The 22,847-nt window shown below is 42.2% G+C and overlaps 1 protein-coding gene across 1 annotated transcript; it reads left to right on the forward strand.

The window, feature by feature from the left end:
* The first annotated feature begins 2,028 nt into the window (after positions 1–2,028).
* Positions 2,029–15,338, forward strand: LOC310872640 (arrestin domain-containing protein 3-like). The gene is made up of 8 exons (XM_083784682.1): positions 2,029–2,349; positions 3,204–3,248; positions 4,367–4,427; positions 6,463–6,613; positions 7,161–7,257; positions 9,866–10,125; positions 12,438–12,673; positions 13,232–15,338. The coding sequence occupies exons 1-8, from the start codon at positions 2,085–2,087 to the stop codon at positions 13,389–13,391; spliced, it is 1,275 nt and encodes a 424-aa protein (XP_083640808.1). The 5' UTR covers positions 2,029–2,084; the 3' UTR covers positions 13,392–15,338.
* The last annotated feature ends 7,509 nt before the right edge of the window (positions 15,339–22,847 follow it).

The raw sequence follows: 22,847 nt of genomic DNA on the forward strand, positions 1-22,847 counted from the left end.
AAGTATCAAATTCCCAAAATTCACCATTACATCTACTCTGTGAAATAAGTTTCCCCACAGTGCATGGCATGGTCCATGCAATGTTGGCAGCCCTGGGCAGTGCCGGTGTGAAGTCGGCATGGTTCTTCTAGGCATGGGAACGACAGGGGGAAATGCCCCACCAAGAAATAGAGTGAGAGAGAGAGAGAGAGAACACACTAGCACAGGGAGTGAGTCATCGTCAATTCATAATAATAACCTTTATCAGCTCAGAGTAGGCCTACAGTTTTCTTTTCGTTTTTTTTTTCTCGTTTTTTGTGTCGGGACAGTGTATATTGATGAACATTACATTAAAAATGCAGTGTAAATAATATACCAGATTTAGCAAAACTTGCTAATTTCCATCTGCAGTCCCCAGACATCAAACATCTCGTATACTGATCAGTGATACCCCATATCGGGCTTTCGTTTAATTAATTCACTTCAGGCCCTCATTTTCAATGTAGCCAACACAATCATCAACAGAGATGACATTCACATTCACCAACATCAAAATAAGCAATGCAGTAGGCCTACATGAATCAGAAGACAGAAAACACTCAAAAATATTAAATAATTAAACAAAGCAGTCCCTAACAAAAATGTTGAAAAGCATTGCCCTGAATTGACCCATTATTCAGAGTTTTTTAAGCTCATTCCAAGCTGCCTTGCCTATAGTTCTGTCTGAGCAAAAGGAACCTTGAGCATCAGGAAGTCACTCGAGCGGGTCTGCAGCTAGGTAATGGTATGGTTCTGATCTAACATAGAACATTCCAGAGAGGGCTTTAAAAATAAACATATAGCAATGCTTTACTATATGCCTCTCAGAGATAGAGAGGATAAGCCTGCGTTGCCATAAAGTGTACATTGATGGGAACCATAAATGTCACCAGTGACCCATCATAGGGCAAAATGGTGTTGAGGCGCTTTACAACAAGGAGCAGCAATTCTATAAGTAATGTCTCCTTTTAGTTAATATGTGAACTATGTGTGTTTCTATGTGGACAAGGGCAATAGCCCCAAGTGCGATAGCCCCGTGACCCTCTTGACACTCATTGATTTGGCTATACATAACTGCAGGGCCACTCCTAGAGCCCACTCCCACACCCGTCCCAACCTGACAAATATTACTATCATGAGTATTGTTAATGTGTAAAATAATGTAAATGTCTTACATTTGAATTAATTGATTTGAACCAATTAACTGAAAATATTATTAGTATAGGCCTATTGTTGTTGTGTATTCCAGTTGTTCTCAAACGTTTTCACGTCAAGGACCCCCGGATGAATATGTTTTTTGGCCATGCATGGACCCCCATCTGAAACTATTTTGTGCCAGGGACCCCCATACAAGATATGCGTTGTTAAAATGTTTCCAAAAATCACACCTGTGTGAACTGAGCGGTGCAACTATACTTTTATTACTTGCGCAAGCAGAGGCGCAAGTACTGCGATCGACTGGGTATGTCGGTGTTGTCCACCGGCCAATAAGAGAGTAAAGGGACCACCATTCTTGATGACGTAACTAAGGTACAGTATATGTTTGGTGATCAGCATGGGTATGTATAGGCTATAGAGGCGTATGCGCGTGACATCATCAAACCTGGAAGTTATGCAGGAATGCCTACTGAGGGGTAAAAACTACTTTCTGGCCTTGACAACCCATGCATCAAAACAGAAAAGTCCAATATGATTGCATTAAATAACATTAAACAAAGTTGGTAACTCACTTTGCATGTTTCTTTGCCACTCGATTAGCCTCTCGATGTGCCATTCACTTTAAGGATGCGCATACCCTCTATTTCTATTGTTAGTCTCTGGAGTCTTTATTGGCAGCTGCAGAGCTGCCACGGGTGCCCACTGCCCAGACAGTCTGCCCAGTGCCAACCTAATGGTGCCCACCCTGCAGCCCCTGACAACCAACTGACCAATCACAGCGTGCCATTGTTCCTTCGGGCTATGGGATCACACCACTATAAATAAAGTTGTTGTTGAGATACAGGATAAAGATTGATTCCTTCTGGGAGGAAGCCGGGGGGGGGGAAACTTTGATTTATAGAAACAAAATGCCGGGCACAATCAAGAACTTCACGATCCAACACCATCGCTTGAATGAAAGCGACACTTTCACCAGGGGAGACACTCTCACGGGCCAGATCGTTCTGGACGTGGGCAAGGAGGTTCGCATAGAGACTCTGAGCATAATGTTCACGGGGAGAGCTGTCGTCAAGTGGGAAGAGAAGCTGGGCAGGAGCACCACGTTATGCTTCGCTACGGACTATTACTTACTCTCTAAGAACTTTTATGTTCGAGACCGAAAGCCAAAGGAAGGTATGGCATATATTTTTTTAGAGGTGTTTCGACAAGTGATTGTTTTGAAATTGTTTTGATTTGGAATGGACAAATGCGCGTGTCTGTCAGTGAGGCTGCGATGAGGGCAAATTAATATAAGGGCAAATCCAGAACCGTTAAAGGAATAAGGGCACACTCCTTTGATTTAGCCGCGACTCAATCACTCATACATAACATAATAAACGAACACCAGAATGGTATAATTCAGTGGTTCTCAACCCGTGGGTCGTGACCCATGCAGGGGGTCCCCACATGCTTTTGGTTCACATATGATGTTAATTAAAGGACCACTTCACCACTTTTCAACCTATCTTCATATAATAGGTCCTCACTAATAATCATAAAAAAATGTCACGATTTTTTTCTACTCAGTCTGTCTCATAGGACGGCTGTGGGAAGTTTAGAAACCATCATCATTAGGCAGATTATCTTTTTTAAACTTTTTTTCATTATCGTGAGTACGATGGCTTCCATTTTCGCATTGCAACTTTTCAGGACTAGAAAGCCTGCAGTTTTTATTATGAGACCGAGTAGAAAAATAATTGCACCATTTTTTCATGATTATTAGTGAGGACCCATTATATGAAGTTGAAAAGTGGTGAAGTGGTCCTTTAATTCTGGGGCGGGGGGGTCACTGCCTGAAATCAGGGTTGAGTATTACTGGTTTAATTAAAAGTATCAAATACTAGGCCTACAATAGTACAATGTAGAAACACTTACAAGTAAAAGCCTTGCATTGAAAATGTTACTTGAATAAAAGCACCAAAGCCATCAAAATATAATATTAATTCACATTGAAATATGAATTAATTGTATTGCTTCCTTTTCTTCAGAAGATCTATATGCGCTACTGTTGATGGATGAGGGTGGGAGACCATGTAAGTGAAGTGAAATCCAACATCAACATTGTAACCCGTTTTGTTGCTATGAATCTGAAATGATTAATAATGTCTGGGATGCTTCTCAAATGTTTTAATTTCAAGGACCCCCACTGTGGTATAGCCTTCCTCCCAGAAATGTCCCCAGTGAGGGGTGGGAGAGGCTGGACAGCAGACGGCTGGACTTTGAATTTCTATAAACTATAAACTTTCATGACAGCAGTAGGCCTACAAATATAATTTATGAAAAGCTACTACAGTGAAGTCTGTTCACAGAAGTTGTTGTAGGATATGTGGGGATTATCTGACGAGGTACCATTTGATTGCATGGGCAAAACCTTACATAATATACTAAATCATACTAAATTGTTTATAGGGTCAATATAAGTAAAATAATATAGCCTTTCCACGGGAGTATCTTTTTATATTTTTCCAAAAAGAATACAAACAGCCAATAGCATATTACAAAGTTATCCCCCTCACTGGTGAAAATTCTGGGGTCGGCGGGGTGAGTTGTCCAGTATTCGTCCATACACCTATAACCCTATAGTTACATGCGAATCCATTGACTCCTTCAAAACCGCTCTCAAAGGGCACCTACGGACGGCTGGAATTCGAAACTGCCCCCCGTAAAATCTGAATCCCCTTCCACTGCCCCCCCCCCTTTTCCCCTCACTGTATAGGCCTATATGTTTCTTTTCCCTTTTTACCTCCTTTATGATGAATTCCTGTTCTGTTCTTTGACTATATAGAAGTGTCTCTAAATGTTTTGATGAATTGAACATGGTGGACCCTCTTGTAAACAAGTGTAATGCTTAATTGGGTCGTCCACTCACAGTTAACAGTCTTTGTATTGAGTTTGTGCTTGAAATGTACTGTAATTCTGCAAACTGTTAATACATATTTCAATCAATCAATCAAACACACCCATAAGGGTCCATTTGGTTCCATTTGTAGGCCTACACACACTCTGTACAGGAGTTTATAGACCTGTAAGGGGTCTATTTCGTTCCTACATAGCTGGGAACCCACAAGGGTCTATGACCCTTGTGGGGTCCCCGTACCTCACTTTGAGAACCACTCTGATGATAATACTAATCAGTTTGATTGTTTTCCAGATAGCAGTGTTGTTTCCCCGGGCTGCCACATCTATCCATTCACCTTTCAGTTTCTTGACCAGTAAGTTTCCTCCAGTGGACCAGTGTGCATATAGACATAAATATGTATATAGAGTAGACCAATGGTTCTCAACCTCATAGGCCAGCAGCCTGCATGGATCAACAACAGACTATTGCGCTTGGTGCACTTGTAGCAAAGAGAATAATATTAACAGAGTGGAAGACTTCTATCGTTCCTTGTTTCACTAGATGGCTCGCTTAAAGGACCACTTCACCACTTTTTAACCTATCTTCATATAATAGGTCTTCACTAATAATTTTGAAGAAATGGCGCAATTCTTTCTACTCGGTCTGTGTCTCATAGGAGGGCTGTGGGCAGTTCAGAAACCGTCTTCCAGTGACATCATCGATGGGGAATACAAGCTAATAGAAACTGCAGGCTTTCTAGTCCTGAAGAGTTACAATGCGAAAATGGAAGCCATCGTTCTCACAATAATGAAAATCTAAACATTTTTGTAAAATAAAATCTTGTTTAAAAATAATCTGCCTAATGATGATGTCACTGGAAGACAGTTTCTAAACTGCCCACAGCCCTCCTATGAGACACAGACTGAGTAGAAAAGAATCGTGCCACTTTATCATGATTATTAGTGAGGACCTATTATATGAAGATAGGTTGAAATGTGGTGAAGTGGTCCTTTTAATGAGTTTGTATCACTGATAGGCTACCACTACATGGACAAACAGGACAGTTTAGCATCATTCGAGTAGGCCTACATATATCCTTTTTTAATATCACAGGGTCATCTTGACTCTGCTGTCTGACTGCTCTGCTTTGTACAGGCCCCGTTGTTTATGTGTCCAGCTGTTGTATTGTGGTTGCCTACAATTATGCCTACAATAAATATCTGGGACATGTGATAACTGACCAACTGTCTGATGATGAGGATCTGTATAGGCAGCGCCGTATACTGTATGCTCAGGCAAACATGCTTGGGAGGAGATTCCACTCATGTTCTCCTGAGGGCACTCCCCTCTATACCGCCCCCTTGTGGGTTAAATTTAAGAAAGCAAGCATGTATAAACTGCAGGTTGCCTATAATGATTGCATGCGGATATTGTTGAAAAAACCAAGGTGGAGCAGTGCAAGTGAGTTATTCTGTAGTGTGGGAGTATACACTTTTCATGCCTTACTGAGAAACTTAATGTATACATTTATGTGTCGGCTCAATGAGTCTCAAAACTGTATAATTATGCTGCTATGTAACCCCAGCTTCAGTAGCACTAGGTACCGGTCTGCTTTTTGGAAGCACTGGTATGAATGTTTATTGTAAAATTGATGTTTTTATGGGTTAGGGGTGTTTCTTCTCTGTATGTAGTGTTTTATGTTGTCTGTTTTTTATTGGACCCTGAGTCTGAACAAATAAAGTTGATTGATTGATTGATAGGTTAGTTACTCACGTTTATTATGCATTATAGTCTGGTGTTTGTGTGCTCGCTCCAGCAAGCAGACAATAGTTCTCTAAAGTCTATTTTCTTTGGCGTCTGACTACTTCCACATGGCCTACTTGTGCTTCTAGTTCAAACTTCAACATGTTCAGCTTTATGCACGTATTTGGGCTTGTATTTTTCTTTTTGTACATTTTTATTTTGTAAAAGATTTTGCACGACGAAGGGTCAGATCTTTCTAGGTTCGCATGGAGAGGTGCTATCTGTGGTTACTATAACAACGGAATGCATAGCGTTGCTAACAACGCATTAAAACCTATAGACTGGACTTGATCTGGGAATTTTCTACTGTACACATACGGTATACATTGCAGGTTTTCAGCGATGCAGTTACTGCAGTAACTGCTTTTCTAGTTGTTTATTGTTGATGTAGCTGTCTGTCATGTCTTATTAAAAAAAACGAATACATTATATAATAGAAAAATATTGTTCAAGGTCCATTTGAAAATAATGAAAGCGTTCGTGGCCCACCCATCTCACCCTGTGTGAATTGCATATATACATTCCTATATTAAGTGGACTGTCTGTGGATCAAGTTGTAATTTATTTGACATGAGATAACTGATAGCTCTCATCCTTTCGACTAGGGACATGCCACCACCGTTCCGTGGTCAATTTGGTAAAATCGTGTACGCCCTGGAAGCCAACCTGAGCAGGTCCATGAGAATGGACAGAAATGCCAAGACCAAACTCCACTTTGTCCCTAAAGCCGTGGTCAGCAATATCCACGAACTGATGGTATGTATGTATGTGCTGGCTGAGGTGCAATGCACCGCCTGACGCCTGTCCTCCTTTCCGTCTCAGTTGATAAGGTAATAAGATGTTGATGTTACTATATGTTAATAAGAAGTTGATCATGTAGGTGTGGGCGATATGGAAAAATCACAATTATTTTTCAAGCAGTATCACGATCCACAAAATTAGCACAATAACTTTTCATGTTGTTTTTTATGGTTCTTTTTCAAGTTACGTAACAGTACAACCACCTACGTACAAGGTAACAAAAACCAAAAGAAAAGAGAGTAACAGACCATTTAGACCAAAACATTTATTATGTTTGGCAATTAAATGAAACCATCGTTTTACAGATTTTAAATTAAGTTATAGAACTGTGAATTCACGGTATCACAATATATACAAGATCTCTGAAAAGGCATATAATGGAGACATTGTATCATTTCGATGATATTCATCATTATATCGCCCACCCCTAAGTTGATGTTGATAATAAACTGCTGTATTAATGTGTGCTTTGTGGTTGTATTACTTTGTGTATTACTTCCAGACTCCACAGCGAAGGTCCACGGAGAAGCAAATGAAGCTCCTCACCTCAGGCTCCGTGGCCATGAACGTCAACATTGACAAGATGGGCTACTGCCAAGGTGAGAGTCTCCTGGACTAAAGGCTTTTTTGGAGAGCGCAAGCTGTCCTTTCACTCACAGCATCGCATGACTTTGAATATTCAATTTTGATCAGTTGGTCAATCACGCGAGAGTAGCTGCTGGCCTGGCTCCAGACAAGATGTCAGCTCTGGCAAGAGGCATCTCTGCAGATGACAGAAAAAGGTGATCTCAGCAGTGGACGCTGGCTGTTTGCGTTGTTGTTTGCGGTGAAGCTGCCTTTACGGAGCGACGCTCGGCAAAACCTGGATGCACGTGACCACGGTGCACTCGGTCCCCTAGGCCGGGGTTTCTCGGAGTGGGTGCCTTGATTTGATTAATGATATTTGGAATTCATCATTGTCACTTTGACTTCAGTTTAACCACTTAGACCCTCTATACCTGGTAAAACGGAGCTACGTGTCAGATACAGGTGGTGCAGTTTTCCATTTCATGCTGCTGGGCATTGATGCCTGATGCACCTCCTCCAGTGCCTTTTTAACACCTCACTGAACACCTCTGTGGCTGTGGGCCTAAACGTGTTGTGAGCGTGGCTATTTACCCCCTCCCCCTTATTTACAGGTGTGAGCCAAAATATGTTTGAGAACCACTGCCTATAGACCGATTCCGTACCGGTTTCATGGTCGCAGCCTACGTATTTCCTGTAGGCGGACTCGACATAGCTGCGGGAGTAAAACCCTCACCAGGCGCACCTCTTCCACTACAGTGAACGGCAGAGTGACTGATGTTAGTTTGCCTCAAACTTTACTCCTTTACCTGCTTTTTTACTAACACTAACATTACAAAGATGCCCAGAACATCGAGATGAACCTGTGTAGTTTATGGCTGCTCCAACAGTAGTGGCAACATAAAAAAAAAAAAAAAACGGAATGTCTAATATCCACCGCTGTGGCGGAGACCAGAGCCATTGAGTAATGGTTGAGACAAAGCAGTGAAAGATACATAACGCAAGTCTTACCCAATACCAAATCTTTCTGTTTATTAACACAAGGCTGCTGTACTTTATACCTCATACTTTAAATGCTTAGTATGAGGTATAAAATACAGCAGCCTTGTGTTCATAAAACAGAAAGATTGGGTATTGGGAAATTACGTATCTTTCAGGACCCTTCACTGCTTTGTCTCAACCATTACTCAATGGCTCTGGTCTCCGCCACCGAGGTGGATATTAGACATTCCGTTTTTTTTTTTTTTTTTTATGTTGCCACTACTGTTGGAGCAGCCATAAACTACACAGGTTCATCTCGATGTTCTGGGCATTTTTGTAATGTTAGTGTTAGTAAAAAAGCAGGTAAAGGAGTAAAGTTTGAGGCAAACTAACATCAGTCACTCTGCCGTTCACTGTAGTGGAAGAGGTGCGCCTGGTGAGGGTTTTACTCCCGCAGCTATGTCGAGTCCGCCTACAGGAAATACGTAGGCTGCAACCATGAAACCGGTACGGAATCGGTCTATATGCTATCCACGTTTTTCCCCGCCAACGTACTGGGGCTCCTTAGCCTGACACTCAGCCTGAATTTTCATTTCGTTTCACTCCATTATTCAGTCTGAACGCCCTCCCTACTACAACCGTTTCTGGGATGGGCGTTGCCAAAGAGGCAGTCTTCGGTGATTGGTTCATACCAACCAATCAGAATAGTAGGAAAGCAGATGGCATTGTGTCAATCATGTGGCTATGGCTAACCTGTTTGCTAACCAAACAAACACAGCCAACGAGCGCTACTAGTATGTAAACAAAAGCGGTAAAATATGTCGGATGATGATGTTTATAAAACCTCTTGTGTCTTCAAAGAAACTATTTATCATACGTCGATTTAATAGCCAGATTGATACGGCCGTGAGTTACCGCAGTGGTCCATGTTTGTTTGTGTCTGGACGGCACTGTTGTTTGACGTCATCGAGTTGAAACGACGCTGATTCGTCGGTTCCAACCGAGTCTGAGACCTCCTTCGGGAGCGTCACCAGACCCTAAATCACCTGAACATAATTTTTTAATGTGGCTAGCGATTTAGGGGCTGGAGCCAGGCTAGGGGCTCCTTGTATGTGTGCTTTACTTCCTTCAGGCCATGTTGCCATGTCTGCTTATTATAAGCGACTTGTTTTTTCTGTAAAGTCACTTGCAAATAAATTATTGGTAGTTGCTGGTTGATGTTTTCTTTGGGCTTGATTCCAAAGTGTATAGTAATTTCTTATTTGGGCTTGCTTCCACATTTCTTCACATCAAGGAACCCCAGATAAATACTATGTAATTGTCCACAGACATCCATCTGAACATATTTTGTGCCTTTTTTATTAAAATATTAAAAGAATATTCAAAATATTTCAATTTATTCTCAATGTGTTTTTAAATAACGGATGTACAATCTCACAATGTGTCGCTGTGAGCTTGTAGATCAGCTATATTCATTTGTGCTTGTTTTCATAGACCTTGGCCACTTGTTTCTCTTGCAAAACTGGCAACACAGCAAGAGAAAGAGGAACTTATGCACACACAAACGCAAAGACTTATGGGCTATATGAAAAATGTGAATATAAATAAATTTGACTTGACTGTTGCGATGAAGGTATCCTAGCTCTGGTCTGTATATTGCAGGAGAGGGGATGGACGTGGTGGCCTCCGTTCGCAACGACTCCTCTGGCGACACCAGGCTGCTGTACCATCTGTACAGAGGGGACAGTTTCCTTGTGGAGAACCACCAGACCCGGCACAAGATCCAGGCTGTCCTAGAAGAGGTGGGGGATGTCATCCCAGCCCAGACTCACCAGACTGTCACCAGGACCATCGCCATTCCGCCACAAATCACTCCGTCCATCCTCAACTGCAAGATTATTAAGGTTGAATACTGGCTGAAGGTGAAATACCGTATACGTTTCCCTGCTGCAAATAACCGCCGGGTTCCTTTGAAATGCCCGGGGGCCATGGGTCTGACACGCACGCAATGCAAGCACGCACGCACGCACGCACGCACGCACAGTCACACTGTTCAGAGAATAGGATAGAACAATAGGGGAGGAATCCCAGTAGGCCTCAGAGGAATCCCAGGGAGTGACTGGATTACATTACACCCACTGATACACAACCACCAGGCCCCATGGATTACATTACACCCACTGATACACAACCACCAGGCCCCATGGATTACATTACTGGATTACATTACACCCACTGATACACAACCACCAGGCCCCATGGATTACATTACACCCACTGATACACAACCACCAGGCCCCATGGATTACATTACTGGATTACATTACACCCACTGATACACAACCACCAGGCCTCATGCTACAGTGGCACACACAAGTAGATCTTTCCCTCTACACCTGTTGTCTTCTAAGTACGAGATACCTCGTACATTTATATGAAACGGTTGTGCAGAGAATCTACTTTTAACACTGGCCAGGTTGCTAGGCAACGCCTTGCATACCCCCAGCACCTGCAGGATACGTGCCATTCAAAGTAGGATCTTCTTTGGTTGTTATCTCTGTTGTTATCCATGTTCGGATGTGAATTGTGATTTTGTATCGCATCGCACCCGACATGTTAACGTTTCTGGCAAAAGATAAACAATGTGAGCTACTGCTAACATTATCCGCTCCTTACAATGTCTGTCTCCAAGCAGGGAAACCGGAAATGAAAGTACCCATTGATCCGGGCCTGATAATAACTCTGCTGGAACTGTTGCCCCTGCGACCCGACTCTGGATAAGCGGATGAAGATGGATGGATGATTACAATTTACAATTTAGGCATTTAGCAGACGCTCTTACTCCAGAGCGACTTACATTAAGCAAGAACAAAAAGCATGGCAATACATCACATACTGTACATAAAAAGTAGTTATCATGAAAAATGCATAAGCTAAGGACGTAACAGTGGAATATCTATAATGAAACTATAAATATAAACTATACATATATACTATACTATGCTATACATACGTATATACTAGAAAGTGCTGTGACTACATATAATGCAATTCTAGACTACATAACATGCTATAAGTCTATCAAATGCAGTCTGTATCAAATCTAAGTCTACAAAAGTGCTATCTAAGGGGGTATAGGGTAAGTGCTATGGGCCATGATGGAGTCTGAGAAGGTGGGTTTTCATACTACGGCGGAAGATTGGGAGTGAGGCTGCAGTTCTGTTTGTAATGGGAAGTGAATTCCGTAGCCAGAAGGGAGAAGAGTTTGGGACGTGTGGAGCGTTGTCCCAGCGTTTTTAGTGAGGGTACTTCCAGCTTCCCTAGCTGCGTTAGCTGATCTGAGTGAGCGGGACGGTTTGTAGGGTTCGATAATACTTGCAAGATATGGGGGAGCCATGCCTTTGGTTTGTATTCTGTGCGGGCAGCGACCGGGAGCCAATGGAGGGAGCGGAGACGGGGGGAGACATGTGAGAATTTTGTCTGGTTGAAGACCAAGCGAGCTGCGGCATTTTGGATCAGTTGGAGAGGCTTAAGTACACATGCCGGTAGGACAGTAAGGAGGGAGTTACAATAGTCAAGTCAAGTTGACAAGACAGTTGTCTGGATTAGGAGCTGGGCTGACTCCTGGGTGAGGAACGGTCTAATTCGTCATATGTTATAGAGTGTGAACCTACAGGATCGAGTGACAGCTGTGATGTGTGTTTTGAACGAGAGCTGTCCAGGACAACACCAAGGTTCCTGGCTGTTGGGACAGACGTTACCAGGGCGTTGTCTACGGAAATAGCTCCTTATAGGGCAGAACTTAGCTGGGAAAAAGAGAAGCTCAGTCTTGTCTGGGTTCAGCTTGAGGTGGTTGGAAGACATCCACTGTGAGATGTCAGCCAGGCATGCAGTGATGCGCTCTTCCACCTGAGTGGCAGAGAGGGGAAGGATAGAAACAGTTGTGTGTCATCGGCATGGATGGATGAATGGATGGATGGATATTAACAATAGTATAATTACTTGCGCAAGCAGAGCGTGCAGTTAATGTTGTTTGTCTGGTGCTTCCCGTCCCGTGGCAGCGTATGACGTAATGATTAATTTGTGCTTGATATGGCATTGGTGTCAGATTACATACATGTAGACAGTAGGACAGTAGGCACTCGACAGAGTGCAGTTCTAGTTCTTTCTCGGTTTCTATACCCGACCAACGAATGAACTATATCAACCATCAGTGTTTTGGGTTTTTTTGCAGGTGTGTCTGAAAGTGAAGTTCAGATCCAACCCAGAGGTCATTCTTCCCTTAGTCATCCTGCCGGCCCCCGCCCCCCCCGCCCCCCCCGCACCGGATCAACCTCCACATTACTCTGATTTGGAACTTGCAGCAGCACCGGATCAACTTCCACATTACTCTGATTTGGAACATGCAGCAGCATCGGATCAACTTCCACATTACTCTGATTTGGAACATGACGCATTCAGGACCCGCAGGTACGCCTGTCACACTTATTACACAATCACCTGATCGCAATTATTGTTTGCATAAAATCGTCACCATTCATCTATATGAATTACATCTTTTTCAATAATTGTTGGAAATAGCAGATTGACAAGCTCTAAGGCAGTGGTTCTCAACTTTTTAGGCCGTGACCCCCCCAAAATGATCATATTTGAACTGGGGGGACCCCCCAAAATGAGCATATTTGAACTGGGGGGACCTCCCAAAATGAGCATATTTGAACTGGGGGGACCTCCCAAAATGAGCATATTTGAACTGGGGGGACCTCCCAAAATGAGCATATTTGAACTAGGAACCCCCCACCCTCACAAGCACTTGCAATGTATAAATTGAGGCATTCAATTTAGTTTGACTCGGTTCCACAGATAAATATTGTTAAAATAGCAAATCTACAAAATTCTAATCTAATAAGATTAGGCATAAAGGTTAGGCACCGTTCCGTTGACGAATGTGACTGTACCCTGTGCTGGGGTTCAAGTGGTTAATTCATCGTCAAGTAAATTGTCAAAATCCCCCCCCCCCTCCCTCAGGTGTGAAGCTTCGGGGGCCCCCAGGGGCCAACCAGCGTGGACCCCAACCACTGACCAGTGGAAGGATCTGGAAGCTGCCCTGGACGCTCTCTCACAGTGTGCGGCGTCGCCCTCGTCCTCGCACGGCTCCTACGCAACGGAGCGCTCATCAGATGTATAACACCAGCGGTGGATAGTGGATACTAACAAAGTACTAGCCTGGCCCAGCCACTGTTCTCTTTCTGATCTAGAGGGGCGGGCACGCATGGAGCAAGCGCTGGAGAATTATTGGTTCACCGATCAGAGCCCCCTCCCTGCCCCCCCCCCTCGCCCCTCCCCTCCCTGGTAGAAAACAGCGGAAGAAACTGATGTCACTATATTGAGAGCGACGCCCCTCTGCACTGTAGTTCACTCAAGAGTTCACTCCCACTCCTAGACCAGGAAATGTCTCACGTTCCTCCAGGCTTTCATTTTTTGAGCCGTAGTGAACGGAAATAAAAGCCTGGGTACTGACATTATTTTGACCAGAGGCCCATTCTACAAATGCCTTTTAAATCAGTAGTTCTCTCACTTTCAAGATTGTTCAAAAGTGTTCCAAAATAGCAGATGTACAAGATTGCAGCACTGCAAGCCAAGTACATCTGCTATTTTTTAATATCCAATGCAAAACTCTAAAATGACACAGATGTTTTCCCAGTTTTAATGGGTTAAAGTATTTGTATTTTTAATTGTGTATATATATGACTCCGTTGCATTTCAAACACAACTATTGTTCTTTTGGCTGTTGACTACTTTTGGAAAAAAGTATATAAATTATATAAGTAAATTATCAGAGTGCAACCAAGTATAAATCAGTATACTCTGAAGAGTATATCCCATTGCCCATAGGGATGGTTGTACTGCTTATTTCCTTGTCGTTGCCTATTTAGAGAGGTTCTATATGTTATATTCAGATGTACTGTTACTACTGTATGTTGGTTACTTGTTCACATATCGTCAATGTCGGGTGGAAACCTTGTATGTGCAAAACTGTTACTCAAGAAATGGGGGGAAAAGAAATTGTGTTCCAATAGATTCAATGTAATTTTTATTTAGTCTCATGCTATTTTTTATTGCATACACATTTATAAAACCCACAGACACCACTTTCACCTTTTTCCTTAACTTTCCAATGTAGTGAGCAGTGCACTTAAATAAATGTACTGTATATGATCTATAGCCTAGTCTGTACATCTGCACCTTATCTCTGTACATTAGTTGGTGTGTGCTTGTGTGCTTGTCCAAAGATGATAAGTATGTTATCTACATAGTATGTTATTTGTTGTTCATTCTATTTAATTGTTATTTAGATGTTGAGGAAAGCCCAAAACATAATTAATCCACGGTTGTGCAGTCTCTTGTTAAGTAGGCCTACATTATAGAACTCATGTACATTTTATTTGTTTATATTGTATTTTATTTAGCGATATGGTACGTGCTATTTGCACTCCTTTTAGCAATTTTGCTATTCTTATAATATTTTTGATATTGTACACACACTGTTCTGGAGGATCTGATTATCATAGAGTTCCACTGCCTGTATTGTAAAGGAGAATAAAACCTTTAACTGTGGATATTAAGTAGCCACTATTTGAAGATCTGGATCCGGACCCCCAGATCCAGTCTGGGTTTTCTTCCTAATAAAAATCATAGACATATAAAGGGAGACGCCCTTTCCGGCTCTGGAGCGTATAGGCCTATATGTGCTCAAGGGAGGGCAAAACTTTCCCGAGAATCTCGGGGAAAGTCTCGGGCCGAGATTCCTTGCGAAGCACCGCACAAGCATGAGCGTGCGTCACAGAGCGCATGTTCGGGTCTGATAAGTCCCGGAAAAGATGTGCTGTGATTGGCCAGTAATCACTTGAGTGGCAGTGTGACATAGCGTGCCTTCCACACTTCCGCCCCGGCTCCAACAAACTGCAGCGGCCAATGAGGCATCTAATTATTTTAACATCTATGATAAAAAATGGCAAAATCAACAGGAAGTTATAATTTTTATTATTAAAAAACAGTATGAGTTTTGGAGATGCTCTATATGTCTAAATCAGCGTTGTTTGTGTTTGTTTATGTATTAAAAGAGTGACTTTGAGAGCTGTTTCAGCGTACAATGTAAGTCAACGAGGAGCATATTTTGAATTATCAATTTCCAATCATTGGAACAATTATTTTTGATTTCTTGTCCACACTTGGAGTTACATCATGGCAAGGTAACACACAACCCATACCTCTACAAAAGTGGTCTTACCCTTTAACAACAATCAACAACTACACTGTTCAGTAGATGGCAGCAGAGCATTATTTGGCCTATAGGTTAAATTTCACACACCTGCAGGCAGTGTCAGTTTTACTACCATATGGCGGGGTGCATACTTAGTTTAGACTATAGTCATTGGTTAGACATGGGTTAAGGTTAGGTTTAGGTGTGCTGCCCCGTGGGAGGTTAGGTTTAGGGTGAGGGTTTGAGATAGGTTGTAGAGTTGTAGGACTAATGACTGGTCTAACCAATGACTAGTCTAAACCAAAAACTGTCTAAATTAAGTACTGCACCCGTATTAGGCTATTACTGCACGTACAGAACATAGTTTAAATAGGCCTATGTCATTACACATTTAGCCTATAAGTACTACTTTCTTCTCTCACAAGTCATGACTGTTTCAATGTTAAGACAGCTCATGATGATCACTGTAAAAGTGCTCCCTCATAGGCTGCTTAAAGGACAACTTTAGTTTTTTTTCAACCAAGGTTCATCTTTTAGGTTGTTATTAGAGAAAGTAAAAGGTGAGTGTTATTTTTGAGTGGTGCAACCACTCCTACAACCAGCAATGTCTGTGTCTTATATGTGTCTACCTACCTATGTGTCTACCTACTTATGTGTCTACCTACCTATGTGTCTACCTACCTATGTGTCTACCTACTTATGTGTCTACCTACTTATGTGTCTACCTACCTATGTGGCCATGAGCACGAGTATATGACTTATTAGTACCAGTAAGGGGCGCCAGAAACAGAGAGAGGGATAGTGCTGCTAATGAGACAGAGAGAGCGAGAGAGAGAGAGAGAGAGAGAGAGAGAGGTGGGGGGGAATTGCAACACTCAGTTCACACGGGTGTGATTATTTCTTTCTTTTCTTTCTTTCGTTTTAGGGATTTTAGCTGTTTTTGACAGGGGGGCGGGGGCATTCGAACATGGGGCTAAATATGTATTATTTTACAAGATTTTATAGCGATTTATTTTGTTATTATTTGCTAAAGTCCTATAGACCCCAAGAAATTACATTTGGCCACAAAAGATCACGGGATCTACTGAATGACATAACTGACCTGGCCTATATGACACACACAGTGTGGCTTCGATCCCCCAGTAGGCTACCTTCACATTCAGTAGATCCTGTGATCTTTTGTGCCCCCCCCCCCCCCCCTGTCAAAAACAGCTAAAATCCCTAAAACGAAAGAAAGCAGCAAATGAAAAAAAAATGAAACACTCATCTTTTACTTTCTCTAATAACAACCTAAAACATGAACCTTGGTTGAAAAAAACTAAAGTTGTCCTTTAACGCACAGGCTTTATAGGGGCTGCATGCAGCCATGGGTGCTGCTCCAGAAAATTAACATGCACGCACGCACGCACGCACGCACGCACGCACGCACGCACGCACACACACACACACACACACACACACACACACACACACACACACACACACACACACACACACACACACACACAATAAAGTTAATTGTGTGAAACTAGACAGACGGGTTTGAGTTGTCCTGTCCTGCCTGCCTGCCTGCCTGTCTGTCTGTCTGTCTGTCTGTCTGTCTGTCTGTCTGTCTGTCTGTCTGTCTGTCTGTCTGTCTGTCTGTCTGTCTGTCCTACAGAGACGCAGGGGTTAACTAAGGCAGGCTACAAACACAGTACCAAGTCAAGTTAAGTCAATTTTATTTCTAGATCACATTTAAAACAACCAAGGTTGACCATAAAAAACAAACATATACAGTAGGCAATGTAAAATAAAAGAAGTACAGAACAAGACAAGAGACGGGAGAGCACAGCAACACATGATTAAAAAGTGGGGAGGGGCATGTGGTGTTAAAAGGCCAGGGAGAACAGAGGTTTTTAGACAAGATTTTAAAATGTCCATAGAAGGTGCAGCTTTCACAACCAGTGGCAGGGCGTTCCAAAGTCTGGGTACCAGAGTTGGCCGCACCCTGCAGGGTGTGGTTAAAGGAATTAGATTACATCAGACATAAAGAAGCATCCCTGGGGACACAAGTGACATAATTATCCATAACACCTCTAAAAGACCAGCTCAGTGGCCTTGTGGTTAGTTAGAGTGTCCGCCCTGAGACTGGGAGGTCAGGGTTCAATCCCCAGCCGGGTCATACCAAAGACGCTAAACATGGGACCCAATGCCTCCCTGCTTGACACTCAGCATCAAGGGTTGGGTTGGGGGTAAGTCCCTGTGACATACTAGTGTCATGTTCAGGGGGTGTACTTGTACATCATGCTGCCTCACGCTACAGAAACAGGAGATAGGTTCCTGCCCTATGGGCCTCATGGCTCGGCAAGGCTACTTACTTACTTACTTGTTATGGATGTCATGGATGCCCTGGCACACTGTCTGTCACCACCTTGGTGTAGGCAGCCTACAAGTTTCTACAGAAGCTTCAAGGTTCAAGGGAGTAATAATGTTGTACTTTATTGTTACATCTTGTGTACAGGTACATATTAGAGTAAAACCTATTTTTGTACACCATATCTCCTTCCTGAAGATAGGTTGCTATATACCTTCAGGAAGGAGATATAGGTGTCCCAGCAATACAATAAGGTCAGACTAAAGAGGTCCTTTGTCCACCAGTCGAGGCTTAATCAGGAGTTGAAGTATAGCCACGTGGTAATCCAAGCAGTCATATTGCTCTTGTCTTCATGTCTTCATGTATGTAAATTGTCTTGTTCTTTCAACTTCTTTGTGTTATGTCAAATGTGTGTATATGTGTTCTGCATACTTGGCTGCTGGGTCGCAAGACAAATTTCAGTGTGAACTGACAATAAAGTACTATATCATATCATATCAACAGGAAAACATACAAATATTAAAGAAAGATTCAAGAGCTAAATCAAATGTACAAGATTTGATATGTTGACACTGTCAGTTGGTCCCAGGTTCGAATCCCGAGCCCAGCGGTGGATAATTTGCTCCATGTTACTCACCTATTCTCTCTTTACTGTCTCTCTCCACTGTATACAGCCTACTATCTTTTACTTTATTTGTTTGTTGGACAGGACAATGCATATTAATACACCGGATATAGCACAGTTGCTAATTTTCATCCGCAGTCCTCACAAGAAACACAAAACGGAAAAACAGACAGTCAAACAGTGGAATACATTTACATAACATTACATAGGGAACACAGCATAAAAAAATAAATACACCTAAAATAATCATGAATGGTTGCAGCTTTGGTTTTCAAGCAACCATTTTTTCAGATTGTAGCCTATTTAAAAGAGGGAAATGTCGCCAATCCCTTATACAGAGGAATGTCATTCCATGCTACACAACCCTGTAGGCCTACTGAGAGGACATTTTGGCCCAATGTTGTTTTGCCGGTGCTGCACTTCGCAGTCTCCTCGAATGGTTGCTCTGGTACTGATTCCCATATCGGGCTTTCGTTTAATGAATTCACTTAGGGGGGGGGGGGGGGGGGGGGGGGGGCACAGACCATGTAGGGTCTTGTATATGACCCCAGCCTGTTTGATATGAGTGGGGCTTCCTGTCAAACACCTTGAGTGCACTCTTGTAGAGCTGTTCTATGGGTTTGAGAGTAGTCACACCTGTGCAAGACCAGTTTGTGAAACAGTATTCAATGTGTGATAGGATACAGTGAAGATACGATCTGGCCGCTCCAACTGTCAGGAATGATCAAATTTGTTTAACATTTTGTCGTATTAGTGAATAGTGACTTTCTTCAAATGTTTTTTAAAGGTTAGGGTTGAGTCTAATATGACTCTGAGGTACTTGAACTCTGGAACAAGGTCAAGTTCCTCTCCACCCAGAAACACACCTGAGGACTCCAACACAACTGGTCTTTTGGAGAAGGCCATGCTTGTCTTTTTGGCATTCAGGAGCAGACATGAATCTATAAGCCAGTCTTGAATGCGTGTCAGGGCTGAGGTTAGAATTATTGACACATCTGCATAGCTTTTACCATGGGCAAGTACAACAGCATCATCTGCATACATCTGGACATGTATTATTACATACTTCAGGTAGGTCATTTATGTAGGCCTACAGAGAGAACACAATTAGTAGTATTGAGCCCTGGGGGACACTGACCGAGCAGGTGTGGTAGGGAGATTTTACACTGTTGACACACTGTTTTCTGGTGGATAGATAGGAACTAAACCATTCTAGAGCTTCTGGAGAGAAATTAAAATGTGTTAATTTGGACAAGAGGACCCAGTGACAGAGGGTGTCGAACGCCTTCTTGAAGTCCAGGAACACTGCCATTGCACAGGAAGCAGTGGGCTGTGGCCTTTGTCTACTGTAGGTGTTTGATGATAGACTTGACAATCCACTTTCAGCCACCTTTGACCTTTTATCACACTACTAGTATCAATAAATGCAAACGCAAACAATATATATATAAATCACACCCGTGTGAAGTGAAGAGGGCGCTAATATATTAAAGTCTAACTCATGTTGATATGGTGATATAAAACAAACGGTGCAAACACAAACATGAAATGCCTAAAGAGACAATATGACGTAATGAGGCACGTTATGACGTACATTTTCCCTTCATTTACAAAACAATCATCGAACTAAAGACAAACATTAAACCTATGTGTATTGGAGGGGCTAAACAACTAAAAAAAGTGGGGAATGGGAAGGTTCCCGGTTCGATCACCAGGCCAGGCCCCATGGGTTTGTATTGAAGTGTCCTTGAGCACTGACACAAGACACTGAACCGATAAATGCTCCTGATGAGCAGGTTGGTGCCTTGCATGGTTTCCTCCACCTCAGTGAATGTGAATGTACTACGTACTATATGAATGGGTGAATAATAGTAATAGGTGTAATAATAATATAATAATAATAGACCTATTAATTTACGGCACCATTTGTTTACCATTTTACATGCTGGCTAAATGCCTGAAATATTTATGTGAACGAGTGGACTAACAGTTCCTTGGGTGATTGAATAATTCATTCAATAGTAGTTGAGCAAACAAAACTAGTATTGCAAGGCCTGTTTTGAAACCGAATATACAAAAGATATTTTGACACTACTTTTCTTTCACTTAAAGGAGGAAACTGATGACAAAAAGATACAAAAAGAGAGAACTATGACTCATTTCGACTTCATGTTGACATATCCGTGGTGCAGTAGATTATATCATGGATATGCGGTCCGGTCCCATTTAGACCTGAAGATATTTCTGCAAATGTCAGTTTTCTGAAATCCTATGTTTCTATGTCAGTCATTCTTCTTTTTTTTTAACTTAAAATTTTATTATGTCAGTCATTCTTAAAAAAATTCATGTCAAGGACCCCAAAAATATATGTAATTGGCCGCCGACCCCCATCTGAAAATATGTTGTTCCAGGGACCCCCCATGAAGCAAAGATTGAGTTAAAAACGATCGCTCTGACAGAATATATATTCAAAGATTTGCACCACATTTTCACGATGTTTCAAAAATAGCAGACCTACAAGCTCGTTGCGTGGCACTCGGTGCCTCGTTAGGAGCTTGTAGATCTGCTATTTTTCAATAGCTAAAGTATAACATACTTCTTAAAACACCAATATACTGTACAGTACTATGCTGCATGCATAAACATACAATTTGATAGCATACAGTAGAATAGATCACCCAGGTTTTATGGTTTTTCAATCCCCACACATGTGCATGCGTGTATGTATGTAAGTGTTGCAACACTTAAAATGTAGAATATGAAATTTTAACGGTAATATCGTATATCGTATCGATATCACAATATTTGGCATAAATACAGAGATATGAAATACAGAAGTTTACGGAATGTATTGTAGTTGATAGGGCTCGCGTGAGTACATAACCACATGACCGGGCTGTTTTCTGCCCCCTCAATGTCGCAACTCTGTCTATACTCTATGGCTTGTAATCCAAACATACACGTGTGTGGGTATAGGGATAGGGTGGCCTGGCTGGGTGTATGACTTGACTACCACGGCCTGAATGATTCAGCCCTGCAGCCCTGCTGTGAGATATGATCTGGACAACAGATGTCAATATGAAGTTGAGGATAACATTGACCACTTCTGTGTCTTAGTCATACTCTCTCCTTTCTTTTGTAATCGTTTTTGTCATCAGACGGACAGCTTGGTCATATACTTCTCTCTTTGTTGACGGTTTGTTAACTCATCCTCCTGCCCTTAGCCCAGTGGTGGAAAGTAACTAAGTACATTTACTCAAATACTGTACTTAAGTACACTTTTGAGTTATTTGTACTTTACTTGACTGTATTCCACTACATCTCAGAGCCAACATTTGTACTTTTACTCCACTACAATTATTTGAAAACTTTAGTTATTTTGGAGATTTACATTTTGATTAGAAAAACATACATTACTGTAACCACTTCAACCCTATATACATTTCGACCATTTGAAAATAGCTGATCTACAAGCTCACGATGCGTCGCAATGCATTGTGTGCAACCTCTCTTTTTTATTCAAATATGAATATAAACTAGTAGTCAATAGGCCCCTCCGACTAATTTTGCCAGCCAATTACAATGTCACGTCACCCCTGTGATCATGCATAACTACTTCGGATGAGATTAACTCCCAAAAATCATGTTTTTGCGACAAACGGTTACATTTCTCGCATTTGCGGCTCGGATCGGACATTCCGTTCGTGATTTATGGCATTCTTTTGTAAAATAGGCCCCTCCTACTATCTTCGGACGACAATTACGGCCGAACGATACTCACTACCAAAATTCTGCAGTTGGTGTTTTAATCGGATAGGTCCGGAGATCATGTGTGGCGATTTTGTGAGATTTGGACAAAATCTGTAGGAGGAGGAGCCAAAAGTGTGTTTTGGAGAAGATTCAAATTTGCAGGAATTTCTTTCCTGACGAAAATGGGCGTGGCCTATATGTGGAAATGCATCATGACCCAAGGATTCATGGAAAAATACATTTTGATTTTACGACTTACGGTTCAAGAGTTATAGGGAAAAACTTAAAGTGGGCTGTTATAGCGCCACCATGAGCCCGACTGATGTAATTCCTTTTCAATTAATTTTCATAATTATTATGAACCTCCCTCCCAAGTCTTGTAAATATGGCGCTTACGGTCTCCAATGGAAAAAATATACTTACATTTAGTCTTCGATTTCCCCATTATAAGTCAATGGAGAACTAATTAATTAATATCAATTAAACTATACAACGGACACACACACACACACACACACACACACACACACACACACACACACGTCACGCACGCACGCACGCACGCACGCACGCACACGCACGCACGCACACACACCCACACACACGTCTCATTCCTCACCTGGGCTCTGGGCGGGGGGGAGGGGGTCCG

This window comes from Protomyctophum parallelum (genome assembly GCF_964188405.1).
Source record: "Protomyctophum parallelum genome assembly, chromosome: 15".
NCBI lineage: Eukaryota > Metazoa > Chordata > Actinopteri > Myctophiformes > Myctophidae > Protomyctophum > Protomyctophum parallelum.